This window comes from Myotis nattereri (assembly GCF_964212035.1).
Source record: "Myotis nattereri genome assembly, chromosome: 2".
In the NCBI taxonomy this organism is placed as follows: domain Eukaryota; kingdom Metazoa; phylum Chordata; class Mammalia; order Chiroptera; family Vespertilionidae; genus Myotis; species Myotis nattereri.
In genome coordinates, this window is record NC_138076.1 from 93,852,179 (window position 1) to 93,872,242 (window position 20,064).

General features: G+C 35.2%; 1 protein-coding gene across 6 annotated transcripts in view; it reads right to left on the reverse strand.

Annotated features, from left to right (window-relative positions):
• The window catches only part of ZC3H13 (zinc finger CCCH-type containing 13), a 114,395-nt gene that overhangs the window by 12,942 nt on the left and 81,389 nt on the right, over positions 1–20,064 (reverse strand). For 2 of the 6 annotated variants that reach the window (XM_081083006.1, XM_081083007.1), the window contains exons 11-18: positions 18,472–18,663; positions 14,293–14,376; positions 13,418–13,946; positions 9,909–10,012; positions 8,363–9,562; positions 7,203–7,715; positions 3,912–4,064; positions 2,452–2,652 (exon numbers count right to left, since the gene is read on the reverse strand). In XM_081083006.1, the coding sequence (XP_080939132.1) occupies positions 2,452–2,652; positions 3,912–4,064; positions 7,203–7,715; positions 8,363–9,562; positions 9,909–10,012; positions 13,418–13,946; positions 14,293–14,376; positions 18,472–18,663 (2,976 nt within the window). The remainder of the gene's footprint in view (positions 1–2,451; positions 2,653–3,911; positions 4,065–7,202; positions 7,716–8,362; positions 9,563–9,908; positions 10,013–13,417; positions 13,947–14,292; positions 14,377–18,471; positions 18,664–20,064) is intronic. The other 4 variants (XM_081083010.1, XM_081083009.1, XM_081083008.1 and 1 more) reach the window with 3 other exon arrangements.

Consider the following 20,064-nt stretch of genomic DNA (forward strand, 5'->3'; position numbering starts at 1 on the left):
ATGTTAGTATATTGTTGACCCTTGAACAAGGTGGGAGCTGGGGGCAGGGAGTGCCAACCCGCTGCACATTAAAAAATCTGCCTGTAACTTTGACTCCCCCAAAACTCAGTTTTCCTTGGAATCCACAGAGGAATTGGTTCCAGGATCCCCCACAGGTACTAAAACCCAGAGATGCTCAAGTCCCTTATATAAAATGGCATAGAACAATGCATCCATGAACTCCTAACTGGATCAAAAATACTGCTTTTTCACCCGAGGTGACTGTATGTATATTGAAAAATCCACATATAAGTGGACCCATACAGTTCAAACCCGTGTTGCTCAACAGTTAACTGTGCATACAATAAGTTTTATACTTTAAGAATTTAAGGTTCCTGGAATATTTTTATAAGTTACATATGGTGCTGCCCAGCTGGCTCAGTGCTTGAGCATCGACCTATGAACCAGGAGGTCAGGATTTGATTCCTGGTCAGGGCACATGCCCACGTTTTGGGTTCAATCCCCAGTGAGGGGGCATGCAGGAGGCAGCTGATCAATAATTCTCTCTCATCATTGATGTTTCTGTTTCTCTCTCTCTCTCTCTCTCTCTCTCTCTCTCTCTCTCTCTCTCTCCCCACTCCCGCCCTCTCCCTCTCTCTCCCTCTCCCTCTCTCTCCCTCCCTCTTTCCCTTTCTCTCTGAAATCAATAAAAATATATTAAAAAAAACTTCATATGGTGTCCTAGCCGGTTTGCTCAGTGATTAGAGTGTTGGCCTACAGACTGAAGGGTCTTGGGTTTGATTCTGGCCAAGGTCACCACCTACCTAGGTTGCAGGCTCAACCCCTGGCCCTGGTCGGGGCATGTGTGGGAGGCAACCAATAGATGTGACTCTCTCACATCGATGTTTCTCTTTCTGCCTCTCTCCCTCCCTTCCACTCTCTAAAAAATTAAATCAATGGAATATGCTCGGCTGAGGATTAACAACAAAACTACATATGGAATGTGGGGATTGGGGCACTGAAATAGACCCAGTAAAATAGAAAAATTGGTATCAATTCTTTCACAAATATTTATTGAATACCTACTATGTGTCAGGTAGTTTTCTAAGCAATGGCATAATTAGTAAGAACATATCATTAGACACTGGATAGAGCAGTAAACAAAACTAAGTTCTATTTCTTAGAAAACTTATATTCAGCATCCTATGTCAGTTCTCTAGCAAAGCAATCATAGCAAAATATAGGACTGGTAAAGAACAGTGAAATCCCTCTCTACAGAGTGTATTTTCATTATTGAGAGTAAGCCAGGGTCAAACTGTATATTATAATTAGCAAAATTAAACTAGATTTTAACTTGAAATGCCATTTGCAAAAGTCACAGGAGTCAAAGGTGGATAAGACCTTAGAGGTTTCATTTCAACATTTTATGCACACAGGAGTTACTTGCTTAAGATCACAGAGCAACCAAAAACGGTAGAAAGAGTAGAGCAATAACCTAAGACTTCGGTCACCTGTCAGGCTATACACATTCACAATTATAATTTAAATATGTTTCATACACATACATTCTATGTTTACTGAAAAATATTAAAATCAAGAGTTTTACTGATTGTTAGCAGCTGAAAGGGCATGGATTCATGAAACTCTTAAAAGAATTTTTTAATAATAAAAACCTTAATTCTTTTAACTAAACATTTTTACTCTCATGAACATTATATAAAAGTAAATAATGTTACTTTCATCTTTTACCTCCTTTCCACATGCCCTCCTCATTTTTGTCTTGATAAGGTCTAAAATCAATGTGATAAAATAGTTTCAAATTAAAGAGTAGCAGTTAATATTTACTGAGTGTTACAACACATCAGAAACTGTTGTATTTTACTTGTAATAACTCATATGTTCCTCCTAACAATCATATGAAGTTGGTGGTGTCATTGTTCCAAGCTTAAGATGGTGACACTAACACAGAGAGATCAAATAATAGCTAGTAAGGGGTATGTCTATTGGAATCCAGACCATTTGGCCTAGAGACCCAGATTTTAACAACTTTTTTAAAGGTTCAGCCTACACAACTGTATTTGGGTAGAATTCCCCATTTCGCAGGAAAAAGGGCTGCCAAGACATCCATTTTGCTTAGATATGGAAATATCTAGTCTATTTCCCTAGGCTCGGCTTCATTTAGCCCTGGTGAAACAATTGAGTACTTTGTTCAAAGTAATTTTGATACAGAAAGATAATTATGCTATTTTCACAACTTTTCTATGAGCGTAACTTTTTCTCAAAATAAATTTTAAAAAGAAATTCTCTCCATGAGAATTAAATGATGAATAAGTGGTTTCTCAAAAAAAAAAAAAAAAAGATAAATCCAATATTACAATATTATTAGTATTACATAAGAACAGAACATAATCCTTTCAAAGGCATCTTAGTATTTATAACACACAATGTACAATCAAAGTAGAATAGAATTACCTTTGGGTTTTTCTAAGAGTCTCTGACATGTTTCTTTGACTTTAGTAAAGAGTTCAGAACCTGCCAGCTTTTTAGAAATCCCAACTCTCAGCATAACAGCTCCAGGTGTAAATTTTAAGAGTGCAGCCCCAGGCTCTCGTGGTTCTTTTGGATGCTTTGGCATAAGACCAGACCAATCCACATCTATCACATCTAATGGATCTGTAAAAAGTTAAAGAACAGGAATATTTTTACATGAAGAAATAGTATTCTTGTTATCTAGAGAGAAATATAAATTGCAAAACATAAAAAACATTAAATAATACTTTAAACCAAAAATGTCATATTCTTAAGATGAAAGCTTTCTAGAAACACTCATATTTAGACTCTAAGGACCTTTACAAAAAACAACAACTTTCTCAACAAAAGAAAACAGGCAAGCAAACAAAAACCCAAGCAAATTCATTCCTACAAATTGCTTGGGAGATCCCAATGAAAGAACTCCATTATTTCACAAAGAATAATAGGTCTGACATTTTGAAACTTGGTATCAGAATCCTTTCACAGGTTAAATCTAGGAATCTATTTTGCATCCATGTGCACACACACATGCATGTACACATTTTACTTTTTAAAAACAAATAATTCATTATGAAATTACTTTATAACTCAGGCAGTTGCTCTTATTAAGAACAAATTATCTATGACAAGGAGTAGTTGAGCAAATTAACAAAATAATGTTCTATTTAGAAATACACAGTAGCCAGTAATAAAGATAATAATCATACATACCTTCTACATTAGTAAAAAAAAAAAATCGTGAAATATAAGAGCAAATTAAAAAAAAAAATCAAATGTAATATTCTACATTCTCAAAGCAAAGACCCTCACCATGATTAAAAACAAACTCCAAAACTTGTTATTAACAACCAGACTAAATGATTGATATAGTCAACAAAGAAAGCTCTGGCAAGGCATAAAGTTGTGTAAGTGAAAATAATTACTGAATTTAGAAAATTGATAGAAGGAGGTATAGAAATAGTGCTCAAATATAATTTCAACTATTATAAATTTCTGAACAATCATTTCCACAGTTGGTTTAAGGCACCACAGTTGTGAAGCTCTGTACCATATACCTATTATCTAGAACACTGCCAGAAAATCAGGACTATTTGGCTAGATTCCAAATTATATAAAATATGAATCTTAAACTCTGAAAAGGAAATCTTACGATTTTGCTATTTTAAATGAGGCCTTTCCCAATTCAAAGTCTACTTAAAAATGAACAAAGCATTTTTATTGACTATAATTATTGATAATTACTACAATTTTCATTTTACTGGACTGTCAATGTTAATTAAAACATAAAGGGGGAAGTTCTAACTGACTTTATTCAATTCTTATAGCACGAAAAGGAACAAAAATATCTTCATACCATAAATCATATAATTTTGTGATCAACCACCTCTGCAAATGATTACCTGGCATCTTCTCCTCATCCTGCTGGTCCTCCCTCTTTTCAGCATCACCTGCCAGAATTTCATCTAGTTCATCATCACTGATTGGCTCATATCCTTCTCCAGCACCTGATCCTAATGAATGTGCATCATCTAACTTGGATTCATCATCACCTGCTAATTAGAAAAATTAATCTCATGTCAAAGGGAGTGTTAAGGGAAAGAATGTCTAAGTCAAACCAAAGATGTAGAGGCTGTGTCACTAAAAAAAAATCAGAAAAGTATTTTCACAGAAAATGGCATTTCTTAATTATTCAAAACACTTGAATAAAAAAAAAACCTGAAGAAATATAACTCAATTAGTCAAATTTAATTTTAATGGCAAGAACACCATAGGGACAGCCATGTTAAAATAGGTTATAACAGTTAAAATATGTGAAATAGAAGCTAACATGTTAATGTTGATTACATATTATATAACATAATTTTATATAGTAAAACTTTAAGTAAATCCAGACAAATATACTAACTTCAAAAGGATGCATTAATTGCTTAACTTAAACTCATGTTTTTATTGATTTTTCAAAAAAGTAAGGGAGAGAGAGAAACATTGATGTGTAGAGAAACATCAATAGGCTGCCTTCCCACACAGGCCCTGACTGGGGATCGAACCTTCAACTGAGGTATGTGCCCTGACCAGGAAATCAAATCTACAAACTTTTGGTGTATAGGTTGACACCCTAATCAACTGAGCCACCCGACCAGGGCAAACCTCATTAGTTTTTTAAAAACTTGCAAACATGTCATATAAATGACTTTATAGCAGTGAGGTAAAAATGTAAAAGTGCTATTAATTCTCCCCATAATCCCAATTTACCTTCCCTATCCCAACATTATTCTTTAATTAATAAATATAACTTTATAAAGAATGCTATAATACAATTTTAAGACATTTTTATTAGTACCACTGGTATATATTCTACTTCTTGATTTCACCAACTTTTCTCAACCATCTACTCCCCTGGTGAGTTAGTTGTGAACTTAAATTATCCTGAAATTACAGAGTACATTTAATGTTTCTAATCATTAGTTATCAATATACTTTATTAAGTTTATAACACGAGTTTTCAAAATGCAACAGTATGCTTTATAAATATTTGCAGCAAATAAAATATAATAAACTATGAGATGTTTCTAAGCATTCTAATAATTTTCTATTCTATTAAATTCTATAATAATTTCCCCATACCCTCACCAATTCAGTTATAAGACAACCAATTTTAATAACTTCATTATATAAATATACATTTAAACAAGTGCAAATGAGAGGATTTTTCAATTTTCAAGTTTATCCAACTCATTTTCCTACTTTATTTTTTTTATTTTTATTTTTTTTAAATATATTTTATTGATTTTTTACAGAGAGGAAGGGAGAGAGACAGAGAGTCAGAAACATCGATGAGAGAGAAACATTGATCAGCTGCCTCTGCACATCTCCTCCTGGGGATATGCCCGCAACCCAGGTACATGCCCCTGACCGGAATCGAACCCGGGACCCCCCAGTCCGCAGGCCGACGCTCCATCCACTGAGCCAAACCGGTTTCGGCCATTTTCCTACTTTAGATGAATAAAATGTTTCATCTCACAGTAGGTAATTCACCTCTATATTTCTATGCTATGTTATCAATGACCACAACCAATGAATGATACAGTTTTAAAAAAGGGTCACAAGAGAACTATTATAATCATTAGTTCAATTATATTCAATTACGTACCTCAATTACTATTATGGCTCCCAAACTGATGCTATCTGAACTCAAAATTGAGAGGAAAATGTAACTGAAGAACGTTGAATGTTTTTGTCAAGTCAAGTAGAAAAATGTGTAACAGATGACATACTGGGATATTAATTCAGATAACCAAAAGATGTAAGGATGTCTCATTTTAAAAGAATGTGAATTTATTCTGGGCCCAATGCTACAAGATGGCCAATAAAATATTACTGTTTATATACTAAGTATACCAGAAGTTTCTTTGGGGGCTTGAAGTAGACAGGTTATGAGAGAACAATGTTGTAAGCACTGGTATCAGAACTAGACAGTGCTATGGAGACAGAATTTCCAGGAGAATTCTCAGGGGAGCCATACTATTCTTACCTAGGCTATAATTTACCAAAGAATAAAATGTAGGGCATGTATGTATAATCAAAATACATTTTCATTTATCTACCATTTATTGTGTCTTTGCTATAGTATTGATGATAAAAAAATGAAAAGCTAAGGTCCTTTATAATTCTGGAGAGAAATCCAAATAATTATAAAATAAGTATAGTAGAGTGCAGGGATGCCATAAAAGATGTATAAATAAAGTGCCATGTTAATTTTAAAGAGTTAAGACTTTAGCAGAGGAGGCTTCTTAGAATAAACAATCGATAAACTGGGACTTGCAGTTTGAGTTAAAAAGAGAAGATAAAAAGGAAAACATCTATGAGATAATGAGAAAAGCACGTACAAAGAAGGCTAAAGAATGCAACCCATTCAGAGAATGCAGAGGCATGAGTCAGTCTGTATAGCAGTCTGGGGGTGAAGGACAAAGAGTGATGTTCCACACAGCTAAGGCTGGCTCTGAGTGAGCTAAAAGGCTGATGTGAACTGTTCAGGGTTCCACATTCTAGGAATGGGGAGCGCAAAGAGTATTCTATAGTCAATCTGTCATTAAATGCCATTTCAGGTAGTGTTATTTTCATATATATTTATTCTCAACTGCCATAGAAACAGAAACAATTAATAGTTGTTTTAATCCTTTTCAGAACCAAGAAGTCACTTCAATTTTTATGATTTCTATTTTTTTAAAGTATCTACAGACACTGCATCTAATAATCTTTTATTTTATTTAGGTTTATTTGAACCAAGTCTGCCTTGATAGTAACATGAGAATAAATTTTGTTTTTCTTATTATTTTTTTTTTAGGGAAAGTGGAAGAGAGAGGGAAGGACAGAGAGAAACATTGATATGACAGAAACACATTGATTGGTTGCCTCCTGCACGAGCCCTGACCAGGGCCTAGGCTGGGGAGGAGCCTGCAACCAAGGAATGTGCTCTTGAATTGAACCTGGAACCCTTTGATTCACAGGCTGATGCTCTATCCACTGAGCTAAACCGGCTAGGGCAAGGAGAACACATTTTAAACACATGCCTTATAAAATCTATTTTTCCTTAAAATAATGGAGTCAGTAGGTTACCTTTTAAAACATTGGTTTTCTATAAAATCTGAAAAGGAATGGAGCAGTATAACAGACAATAAGGTGTGACTCACCTTCCAGACTCTCAGTTCTTCCAGCTTTGTTTATATCTTCAAATCCCTGTATGGATGCTAGATCTTTATCCATTCGTTCTTTATCCAAAGCTACAGAGTCTCGAGAAGTGCCTTCTAGGTCTCTTTCATGTTCAGTCTCCACTTTTGCTTCACTGCGTTTTACAGACTCTGCTTGAGAACTATCAAAAATTCTGTCTCTGTCTCTGTCCCTTTCCACAGAATCAGAAATTAGTCTCTCTCTTTCCCTGTCCACGTCTCTCCTTTTGTCTCGTTCTCTCTCTCGTTCCCGTAATCTATCTCGGTCCCTGTTACGCAACCAGTCTTTATCAGCATCTCGATCCCATTCTCTCTGCCTTGTATCTCTCCTCTCTCTTTCCCTGTCTCTATCGTGCTCATACCGATCACGTTCTTGAAGCCGATCTCTACTATCAAATGACCCAGATCTTGAATGAACCTGTCGATCTGACTCAGGAGAACTTCTTCTTGAACTATGGCTTCTTGAATCCTGGCGATCTAAAATAAATATATCATACACAAAGAGTTAACATGATAAAACAGTAATAATATGCTTCATTTTAGGGTCCTTTAAAGTTTACAATTTATCTTTTTCTATATTTATTCCCACTATTCAAAGAACTCATTTAAGGAAAAACTGATCTCTCAAAGTGCTAACTGAAATACGTAAAACACATGTTTTCTTGTCTATTATTATCACTATAACCACAAAATAACTTTAAAGAAGTTAAGTACATAAAATGATTACACATTAACAGAATCATCACTTCATTATCTGATCTCTTCTTAACTCCCTACTTTATTCTCTGTGGTCAAAAGAGAATGAACTGGCTCTTAGAAGAGCAGAAAGGTTAAAATTTTAGGCATGAAAAAATGAGTTGAATACATAAGTCCTTTCACCAAGATATCCTACTAAACTCTTGATATTAAGCAGACTGACATCACTGAGTGTAACTTTATTATAATACTGATATTAATGTGGTAACAGGTAACATTTTGGAGGGATGGTTAAACTTCTATTTTAAGTTCCTTGAAATTTAGGACAGTGAGTGAAGTAATAAACTAAGCATTTACCTTAAAATTATAATTTGTACAAAATATGTTAACACAGGAAACACCAGCTAGATTATATTTTAATTTATTACCTGAAGAAGTACTTCGACTGGGTTCTCCACGCTTTAACTGATCAATCCTTGATTTTCTCTCTCCTGAGACTTCCAAGCTTTTTGTTTTTTCTCTGTCTCTTGAACCACTATGCAGTACTCTCTTTCGACCACTTTGGTCATCTCCACTTCGATGGGCCGAATCACTGGACGGGGACCGTAGACGACCAGATGTATGACTACGATTACTCCGATTGCTTCCTAGGCTGCTACTCCTCTTTTGATCCACTGGTTTGCGATGTGATGCATCTTCTATAGTAACGTGAGGTGCCTCTACTTTTTCGGCTCGTGTTTTATGGCATTTTCTATGAGAGTCTTCACTTGTATTGGTGGGGATGACAGAAGTAGAAATAGTGGTGGCACATGGGCTGAAGGTGCTGATAGCAGTAGCAGTAGTGGCAAGAGTAGCAGAAGCAGTCATAGTAGGAGCTGCAGCCACAGGAGGAGGAGGAGGCGGAAGGGAAGATGGAGAAGAAGTCCTTCCAGGAGCAGCAGCTGTGGCAGCATGCTCTGATTCTGTCAACTCTGCACGGTCAGGCACATCCTCATCAGACCAGTCACTAAATGCTGTATCTTCTTTTCTCTGAGGATCTTCTATAGTCAAATCCTTATCATTGGAAATTTCAACCAATCCCTCTTTAGTTGTTATAGGGGGAGTCCGGGGGCCTCTTTTCTTCTTACTCTGCTGGACTGCTTCTTCATCAGAAATATCAGAATCACCTCTGGATCTCTTATGTTTTTTTTCAACACTTTTCTTCTTCTGTCCTTTTTTTGGTGAAAATACTTGACCATCTTCAGATGCTGTCTCTGTGTTAGCCCTCTCTATTCCAACATCATCCTCTTTCTTTTTCTTAATAGGTTTCTTTTGAATTTTTGCTTTTTTCTTGTTTTCATCATGAGCTCCATCAGAAGTATCACGGTCTTCAGATGGGTGGTGTCCTAGCATGTCTTGTGCTCGAATTCTTGAGCTTTCTGTGATTTCTGTCTGTTCTCTCTGCTTATCTACAGAAGAAACTTTATCTTTGAGCTCTTGCTCTTCATAGCGCCTTGAACTCTCTTTTCTTTCTGGTTTACGATCTTCCTCTTTCCATCTACCCTGCCTGTCTTCTGGAAAGTGTGATGGACTGAGAGAATGAGAATCTTGAGGTCGTACAACCTGGCTCAAGAGTCTGTGTCTTTCATCTACTCAAACAGATAAAAGTAATTACACTTTCACCAAATTAACAAACTTTCATGTAACATATAACTAATAATAAACCAATCTTTTATTTTCATTTTAAAACTTGAAAAATGGCAATCATTTTAGTAAAAATTAAAATACAGCTTTTCTGCAAATAGTAGGAAATGATAATTCCATTGTGATAAAATAACTATTTCTAACATATACTTTACTCACACTGAAGACATTCAGAGGCAGCAAAAGAAAAAATTTAAATCTGAATCCATTACTTCCTACTAATGTCAAAGTGTAGTCTCATGGTTACAAATGAGTATGAATATAGAAACATAGAAAACAGACTCTGCTTACTTTTATCATCTCCACTGTTGTAGTTGTCACTGTCAGGAGAATGTTCTCGTCGCCGCTTAGGTGACTGACGAGGGCTAAGACTCTCTTCATTTCTATAGCGCTTCCTAAGTTGGACAAACAAATGTAATTCATAAAAGTCTAGGAGCTGTAAAGAGATTTCTTTACTATGTTTTTTTTTTTTTTTTTTTTACTATTATTTCTTCACTATACTAGAATAATTGTAGGATAGCAATATTGTCGGCGCTATATCATACAGTCGGCATCTTTAATAAAATGAAGAACTTCATTTGCTACGACTTATAATTATGAACTTAAAAAAATACATAGCAAGACATCTTCCTTTTTTCATTATACATGTAGAATCACTAAACTGAAAAGCACTAGATATAAATACTGCAAGATGGAAAGCATGCAGCAGAGGAATCAAAATATTCATGAGCCCTCTACTAAAATTTATTAATTAATTTTATACTTTATACTGTTGGGAAGCCAAATGAAAAAAAAAATATTAGCTTTAAAGTCAAAAGACAAGTTAAACTTATAGCCATGTTACTTATTACTAGTATGCAACCGTAGGTATGTTCCTTAAAGTCGTTGAATTTTAGCTTTCTCACCTGAAAATGGGGGGAAAAACAAGGGTCCATACCATAAAATTGTAATGAGGAATAAATTAGTTATGTCGTAAGCCCAGTGCCAGGCATGTTATGTAAAAATTAGTTCCTTTTCTTTTCTTAGAACTAAAGCACTTGCTTGGTGAAAATTAATATAATAATTCATATATTCATTACTTTTCTTGTTCTTCCACTGAATTTTAAATGAGTAGTGATTCATATCTCTGGATACTTAGGTAATTCTGGTGTTTTCCTACATGTTCATTAAATTGTAACCAACTATTTTTTAATAACATTGTTTGTTAATAAATACTATGTTCAAAGTTGTGACACATACTGTAGCACAGTTATTTCCTTGATAGCTCATTTTTATAAATGAGCAACCAGGTGGAGAAGGAGGCCTCAGATGTAGTATGACAATTTACAAACCCAACCTTGTGCAATTCATTATCTGAAGCACCGCCCATCTTCAGGCAGTATACTTTCCCAGTCTTTGAATCTAGGCTGGCCCAGTGACTTACTATGACAAGAGAATGTTGTGAAAGTGACGCTGTGTAAGTTTGGAGAGATAAGACTCAAGAGGCCTTGCAGCTTCTGCTTTTGCCTGCTCGGTATGTTTCTACCATCATATGTAAAAGCAGAGTTTAGGCTACTGGTGGATAAGAAGTCATATGAAGGAAAAATGAGATGGCCTACCAACTGCCAGACATGTGAGTAAGGCCGTTTGGACTCATTCAGACCCAAGTGAACTGCCATACTGACTGTAGAAACATGACTGATCCCAAGTGAAACCAGCAGAACTGCTCTGCTGAGCCCAGCCAAAATTGCTAATCCACAGAATCATGAACAAAAAAATTGTTTTAAATTATGCAAGAGTTAACCGGTACACTAGAATGAAGTGAAAATTTAAAACATACAAAAAATAGACCTTAATTTCAAAACAATATCTACAGAAACAAAAGTAAAGTAAAATAAATACTATGGCAATTCTGCAAATCTTCTATATAATAGTGGTTAAAAAAAGTGCTGGATAAGTTCAACTACTGAGACGACAATACAATTGATGAAGACATCAACTTATTACCCTCATATAAGTAGTTACTGAGGTCCTTATTAATGCTTGGATTGGCTAGCCACAAAAAACAACACACACACACACACACACACACGAAAATTTTTGCTATTATAAGCAGAGAACAGAAGCATGGAAAAATATTAATCAAAGCATAAGACTGCATATTAAACACAAAATAGATTTCAGAATTTTAATATTAGAAAAGAGCTAAAGAGGTCAGAGGAGATATAAGAACTAATATGTATTGTGTGCTACATGTGTTAAAAGTAGTATATGAATTTTATGTTAATGTAAGATTTTTTTTTTTTAATATATTTTATTGATTTTTTACAGAGAGGAAGGGAGAGAGATAGAGAGTTAGAAACATCGATGAGAGAGAAACATCGATCAGCTGCCTCCTGCACATCTCCTACTGGGGATGTGCCCGCAACCCAGGTACATGCCCTTGACCGGAATCGAACCTGGGACCTTTCGTCTGCAGGCCGACGCTCTATCCACTGAGCCAAACCGGTTTCGGCAATGTAAGATTTTTTTTAAAAAAATAAGGGTGAATTATAGAAAATCTTGGCTGCATACTGAAGGGAAGCTAGGACCTAATGAAAGAGGCCTTCACTTCTGTGCTATGTTGTTTTTCCATAACCATAATCCATAATAGTAATGATGAAAAAGACTAATGTATGGAGCTGGAATCTGTCTTTAGCAAGAGGCAAATATTATCTTTTTCTAAGATAATATTTTTTACAAAGCAGTTAACTTCCAATTTGGTTTTGTGCCTGTAAAATCTCAAAAACAACCAATCAGAATCCAAAGTTTTCATGGTCAAAGTGACTGGCTTGGTTCCCTTGTCTGCTCAACTAATCAAAACCCCAATACAGAGGGTTGCTAAGCTAACTGGTATAACCATGGGGCTGTCTTAGCCATCATTTGGAGAAAACCTTTCTGAGACTGGAACTAGCACAGAAGAAAACAGTGGAGGAATGAAGGTATACCATTCCTGATGCTTTGAGACTGTGGATACATCAGAACAAATGAAAGGTAACCCTAAATTTCCCAGATACTTGAGCAAATAAATTCATTTTAGTTAAAAAAAATAAAGGGGGGGGGGAGGTGGGGGAGAGAAAATGCCTTCAAGTATACTTATAAGAACACATTTTTGTCCCTAATTATCTCTATACTCCACATCTCAAAAGAGGATATCTCTCTATCTTTTGCCTTTTTCTAGTTCTGCAGTGGTTACAGAAATGCCCTCAGTTCAAAGACACTGTGAATGTTTCAGTAGCCTGGAAGTAGTGAGTCCAGATTTTCAGTATGCAAATCTCATGAAGAATTATTAGGAATAGCACAGGCAATATCTCTTGGTAACTGATCAACTCCATAACTAGTTATAAAGTGAATGTGATGGGATAAAATTAAGTTTAATAATTTTATCACTTTTATATTGGTTTCCTATTAAAAACAGTTCTGAAGTAGGTGAATAAGCTTATGTGCCGTCAAAAATGTAAGTTAAATAAGAATAATTAATTATAGCCCCTGGATTAAGAAGTACAAGAATGAAAAAACTATTAGTTTACAGACAATTCAAAAATTTTTAAACACAAAATTATATAATAAAATTGAAATACAGAAACATGTAGAGAGGAAAAAAAATTAAGCCATTAGGGGCACACTAAAAAGCATTAAGTAAAACGTTTTTAATTCTTTACTGAGATGTAACTTAAAAATCTGATGCACATCTCTCTCCCCCAATTTTTTGGGGGGGAGGCAACCAAAATTTTTGGTGGCCTAAAAAGAAAAAAAAAAAAAAACTGATTCATAACTCTTACTTTGATTTTCTCTCATCGTGTCCATCTCTTAGATTCCTGTCTTCTCGGACATCTTCTCGCTTTTCTCTGCGGTCCTCTCGTCCTTTGTCTTCCCAATCCCTCTGACGCTCTCGTTCTTTATCCCTTACTCTTTCTCTTTCTCTTTCCCGCTCTCTCTCTCTCTCCCTCTCCCGTTCTCGCTCTCTCTCCCTCTCCCTTTCTTCTCTCTCTCGCTCCCGTTCTTTTTCCCTATCTCGCTCCCTCTCTCTTTCTCTCTCTCGATCATGGTCACGATGATCTCTTTCACGGTCTCTCTCTTTTTCTCTTTCTCTTTCCCTCTCCCGTTCCCTAGCCCGCTCTCTTTCTAGTTCTCTTTCTTTTTCTCTTTCCCGATCCCGCTCTCTGTCTCGCTCTCGGTCCCGATCTCTTTCTCTAACTCTTTCATCTCTTCTATCATCCACTCTGTCTACTCTTCGTTCCTCTCTTCTTTCATCACGCTCAAGCTCGTCATTCCTTCCCTGATGTCGAATTGGTGAGCTTGGTCTTTGATCTACAATGAAAATCAAGTTTTGTCAGTGATTAATTTGACAGATAACCTATTGGTAAGACAGTATGGCAAATTTTAAATTTTATGTGTATAGGGTCACAGTGGCAATAAATATAAATCAGATACCACCTTTATATTTAATTTAATCATCCAAATAATCACCCCTAGATGTTTAAAAATATTTTTTCTTAAAGGTATTTTTTTTTGCCCTCTAACTAACATGTTTTCTGCTCCCCATCAATCCCCCACCCACCTCCCACTGATCCACCTTTGATCTTTCTCTGCATGCTCCTTACCCTACCTCCAGCCCACTGCTCCAACCCCACTTTCTGCCATCTCTACCCTTCACCTCTGATCTTCTCTGTCCCCCCAGCAGGACCTGAGAACACTGGTGGCAAAGGATAGGGGCAGCAGGAGGTGTAGAACATAGGAGCTGAAGGAAAAAAAAAATTTCCCTCGTAAGTCACACCTCTAATTTCAGGCAAAAATATATACACATAAAAGTGCAGCTATTATGTGAGGAAAAAATAGTAGAACAAAACAAATATTTGTTGCTGCAATATCAATTTATCATAAATTAAAATATTAAGGGTACTGACACTTAGCAATCTTGAAATAATCAAATGTAAAAAGTGTTTCATATTCGTGATATATTTACAATTAATAACTAACTACTAATAAACGTTTTATTTAATCACATAACTGATTACTCAGATGAAGAGCTGTGTTAATAATCTCATCACATTATATATGTACGTATATTTTTTGATACATAAATCATATAAACAGAGAAAATTAATGCATGATGCTCAAATGCCTAGTTGAGCAGGAAATTAGTCTGGGATCAAAAAATGTATAATAAAATGGCATGCACTGTTCCATGGAGATGGCCACTTTCATATTATATAATAATATTTACAGGCTAATTATAAAGTCATACTATAATATGGCCAACAGATTTATAAGTGGTATATCTAACATCAACTTATTAAGCAGAATAATTTTAGGATATTTCTAGAAAAGGGCTCAATATAGTAATTTAAATTTCCTTTCTTACCACATATGAAAGATACAAATTATCCATATATACTCATTAGAAGTTATAAATTGATATAAAAGTTCACAGCATTTTAAAACTAAAACAAAACCAAACCTTGTCCGGCCCCCTTCCTCCTTTTCCTCTTAAAAACACAGAAATTATGCTCCAGAAGTGTGTCAAAGTCATAGATGGTAAATATATCAGGACAGTAGAATTAGAATTCAGTTCTCTTAAGGCCTTTTTTACTTTTTTTGCTGAAACTATCTAAAATGGTTTTATTATATATATATGATTGTCTCAATTCCTGTCACAATGATTACAAAATGTTGAAACAAACTCAATACTGCATCTTATAGTAATAAGGGAATACCAGGGATGGGTAACCTTTTTTCTGCAAAGGGCCATTTGGGTATTTATAACATCTGCGGGCTATACAAAGTTATCAACTTAAAATTAGCCTACTATATTTGGTCAAACATTTAACTCATCCCTAATGCCTGGCAGGGCCAGACCAAATGATTTCTCGGGCCTTATATGGACCATGGGCTGGATTTCCCCACCCTTGGAATAGACTTTTTTACCCAGACACTATTTTGATGTATAAAAAGTATTTTACCAACCAAAATGACAATGTTCCTTACTTCAAAGAAAAGAAAAAAATGTAAGAACACCAGTTTAATGTCTAAACTATCTTCTCTATGTTTTCCCCCAAAATGTGTTCTTTGAAGATGTGTTTCTCGTAATATATTTCCTTTATCTTAATGAGTGACATACCCATTCATGAAAGTTGGAAATCTCTGAATCCCATCATATTCAAGTAACCATCAATTTTACTCTCAAAATATTTCTTCTATTTCCTTTCTTCATTCCTACAGTTAATATTATTAACTCAGATTTTGATAAGCTCTTCTTAGATGTCTATGTCATCAATAGTCTAACTGGTTGGTATTCTTGGACTTCAGTCTTTCCCCAGACTCTCTTATAGTTTTTGATGAAAACTCTGTTCTTCCAGCTGCTTAAAAGCAGTTACCTTATAAATAGTGAAAAGGCAATTAAATACAAAATTTTTAGCTTGACTTATAAGCCTGACAACCTGGCCTATCAACTCTCATCAATCTTTTTTCCTAGCTTCTTTCCTTTTCTATCAAATACAGCATACCTCTACCCTAACCTCATACTTCTTTATTACTTCAAAACATGTTTCTTTTAGTCTTGTATGTCTGCACATGGTGTACCCTCTCCCTGAAAAGTGTTTCTTCCATTGTTCCTTTAGGCAACTCTTACTATCCTTCAGACCCTAGTTCAGATGTCCCCTATTTAGGAAGTTTTCTTGGATTTCCTCAGAATTCTGTTTGCTCCTTTAGACAAAGTTCTCATAGAACTTTATATAGTAGTTGCATTTATCACACTTCAATTGTCTATTTGTACCTATTTAGGCTGTGAAGAACTAAAAGGAAGATTTAAATTCCTAAGCACAGAACAAGGTGCCTGGGTGCATCTCTAACCTCAACCTCCCTCAATCTCCCTACTGTCACCATACACTACTCACATTGATCTTCTTTCAAACTAGGACATATTAAATTTTCCCATGGTATATACTCTTCTCTCTGCACAGAATGCTTTTACCCTCAATCTGTGCAATACTAATGTCTCTTGTATTTGTGCCTCTGCATAAATATAATTTATTTAAAAATTTTTCATAAATACTCTATCTAGATAAAAAAAAAAAAAAAGCTCCATCTCTTAAACCTTTACTTCTATATTTGGGTCCCTTGTTTGTTTCCTTGATAGCACTGAATCACTGTTCCATTTTTTTTGAGGGGTGGGGTGGGTTATCTTCACTTCTATTAAGTTCTACAAGGACAAGGGCTATTGTACTCTGAGAACCAAGCAAAATGCATGGGGACTTGGTAAACATTTATAGAATATCATTAACCTCAAAAATATATTTCTATCTCAGTTATACAAATGGTATTTGTTGAAATAGTTATGGTAAAGTAAAACAGAAAAAGAACAGGCCTTGTAGTCAAGAAGACCTAAATTTGAATTCCAGCTATGGAACTTATTTCTCTGTAATACTGGAAAAATCACTACCTTTCTCTTGGCCTAAATCTCCTAAATTATAAAACATGGATTGTATATCTACACTTAAAAGGATATTTTAAAAGGATTTTACGATTTAAAAAAATATACATATGTTCTTTAATATTATAAAAGGATATTAAGTCAGAGAATATATATAAAGCAACTATCAAAGTTCTTGGTAATTTAATGCATGTAGGGTTTAACTAAATATAAAACTGAAACCAAATGCTATGACATGAGAAAAACCTGAGCCAGAATATGAAACTAGAAAAAAAAAAAAAAGGAAAAAAATAAGGTATAAAAAAAGCATTACCAGGACACAGTGTTAAAGAGAGCAAAGAGAGGTGAATCATGTCAGGAAAGAAATAATTTCAGATATAAACACAGAACATATAAACTCCAGCCTCATCTGTAACTAAAGAAATCATACACATCATCTTTTAACCTAAATATTAGGCTTACCCTAACAAACTCAACCCAACCAGCACTGATTTCATCTACACTCCCCAAAGTACATTGTGCCTTAGAGACTTCATTCATTCTCCTCTCAGTACTTCCCATATCAGGATACTGTATTACCTCTTTGATTCAGCTCACTGTGAAGCATCAATATTCAATTCTCTACTCCATCAAGTTTTGTACTATACTAATCTCAGCATTACAGCAAACCTTACTTTAGTAACCAGCCAAGGTTAGTAAGACCTTCATAAAATCTTAACTATTTACAGCCCTAATATGTACAGGAAATAAAAGCTTGTTAAAGAAAGTACTTATTACCCTTCTTAAATGCTGTCTAGTAGCCTTCAAAATTTATTTAAGAGATCACCTAATAGAGTAACAGAAAATGTTCAGATTAAGATATAAAAGAATCTAAAATTAGCTAAAGCAAGCATTACATATTCTCAGGAAAGAACATAAATAAAATGTTTCTCCAGAAAACCCCAACCCTGTAATTATCATTTTTTTTGTTCCTCTACGACAGTCTTTACAAAACTGTTTATCACTGTTAGTGAGGGAGTGGCCAGGATACTCAGATGAGAAAGTTTAAGTATCTCCTGAGTCAGAAATGCTAGAATGGTACCCCAAATCTACATTTTTTAAAGGGTTATGAGTTATTTGATTAAGGTGAGAGACATACAACAGTGCACCTCAATTCTTTCAGTGTGCAACTACCTACACTGTTGCCCAACAGGTCATGGTAGCTAGTTATTTACACATTCTCCCCTAAAGTAAGTAAACAAGAAAAGATTATATGAGTAAATATAATAGCTTCAAATGTGTCAACGAACAAAAATCTTAAAAGACATCATTCATTAAAAAGTAAGTTGATAACTATTTAAAAATAATAATTTCTCCAATCAATGTTGGTCATTATTTAATAATATAATATTCCATTTGACAAACCTCTTTCTCTATTGTCACGACGGTCTCTTTCTCCATGTCTTCTCTCAAAGGAAGAATCTCTTGTTTGATCTCTACTGTCTCTTTCAGGATATCTGTCTCTTTCAGGATAGCTACTTCGAGTTTCCCAGCTTTCATGATAGTTGCTACTACTACTGTGACTATCAAGTTGAGAAGCTCTTGTGCCTCGGCTTCCTAAAAAGGATATTCACACAAATGTTTACTTATACACTTCATTCAACAAGTTTCATCAGTCACAATTTTTCCGACCAAAACCCATACAGATAAAGGTGTTTTACTTAATTCAAAAGTGTACTAATCATTGTTGAAAAGAATATTAGCTGTTAGATCAGAACACCTAAGTTGTCTTATGGATATACAGTGGGGCCCTGACTTACGAGTGTCCCGACTAATCAGTTTTTCAAGATACGAGCCGTCTCTCGGCCGATTTTTTGCTTTGAGTTGCGAGCTAAAATTCGGGTTACGAGCCAGCTTCAGATACCCCACCACTAGTTGGCGCAGCGAACGTCACAGTGAACTCAACAACATCAGTCCTGCATAACGTGTCTCACTCGTTCACTTTATGATTTGACATATAAGTAATTTGAGTTACGAGCTCTGTCACGGAACGAATTAAACTCGTAAGTCAAGGCCCCACTGTATATTATTGCTTTGATTACAGTTTATGAGTGAAAACATTCCAATTCAGAACAAAGACACTTTGTCGACATTAAGTGGTACCTAAAAATTTACATTAAAAAATGTGGGAAATGAATAGTCATAGTAGCCTTATTTGTAATACCAAAAACTGGAAAGGACCCAAATGACTTTTAATGGGTGACTGGTTAAAAAAACAGAGGTACATCCAAACCATGGAATACTACAATAAGGAACAAACTACTGATACATGAACTTCAAGGAAATTATACTGAATGGAAAAGCCAATTTCAACAGGATACTTGCAGCATGATTCCATTTATGTAACATTTGTGAAATAATAATTACAAGATAGAGGATATATTAGTGGTTGCCAGGGATTAGGGGCAAGGGATTTAGGCTGTGGCTATAAGGGGATAACACAGGGAGTCTTGTGATGGTAAAGTTGAATATCCAGATTGTGATGATGGTAATGCAAGGTTACACAGCCATTAAGGAAAACAGTACAGAGCAGTGGTTCTCAACCTTCCTAATGCCGTGACCCTTTAATACAGTTCCTCATGTTGTGGTGACTCCCAACCATAAAATTATTTTCGTTGCTACTTCATAACTAATTTTGCTACTGTTATGAATCCTAGTGTAAATATCTGATATGCAGGATGTATTTTCATTGTTACAAATTGAACATAATTAAAGCAAAGTGATTAATCACAAAAACATTATGTAATTACATATGTGTTTTCTGATGGTCTTAGGCGACCCCTGTGAAAGTGTCGTTCAACCCCCAAAGGGGTCGCGACCCACAGGTTGAGAACTGCTGGTATAGAGGCTCCTAAAAAAACTAAAAATAGAATTATCATATGATCCAGCAATTCCACTGCTGGGTATATGTCCACAGGAACTGAAATCAGGATTTAGAAGAGATATCTGTACTCCCAT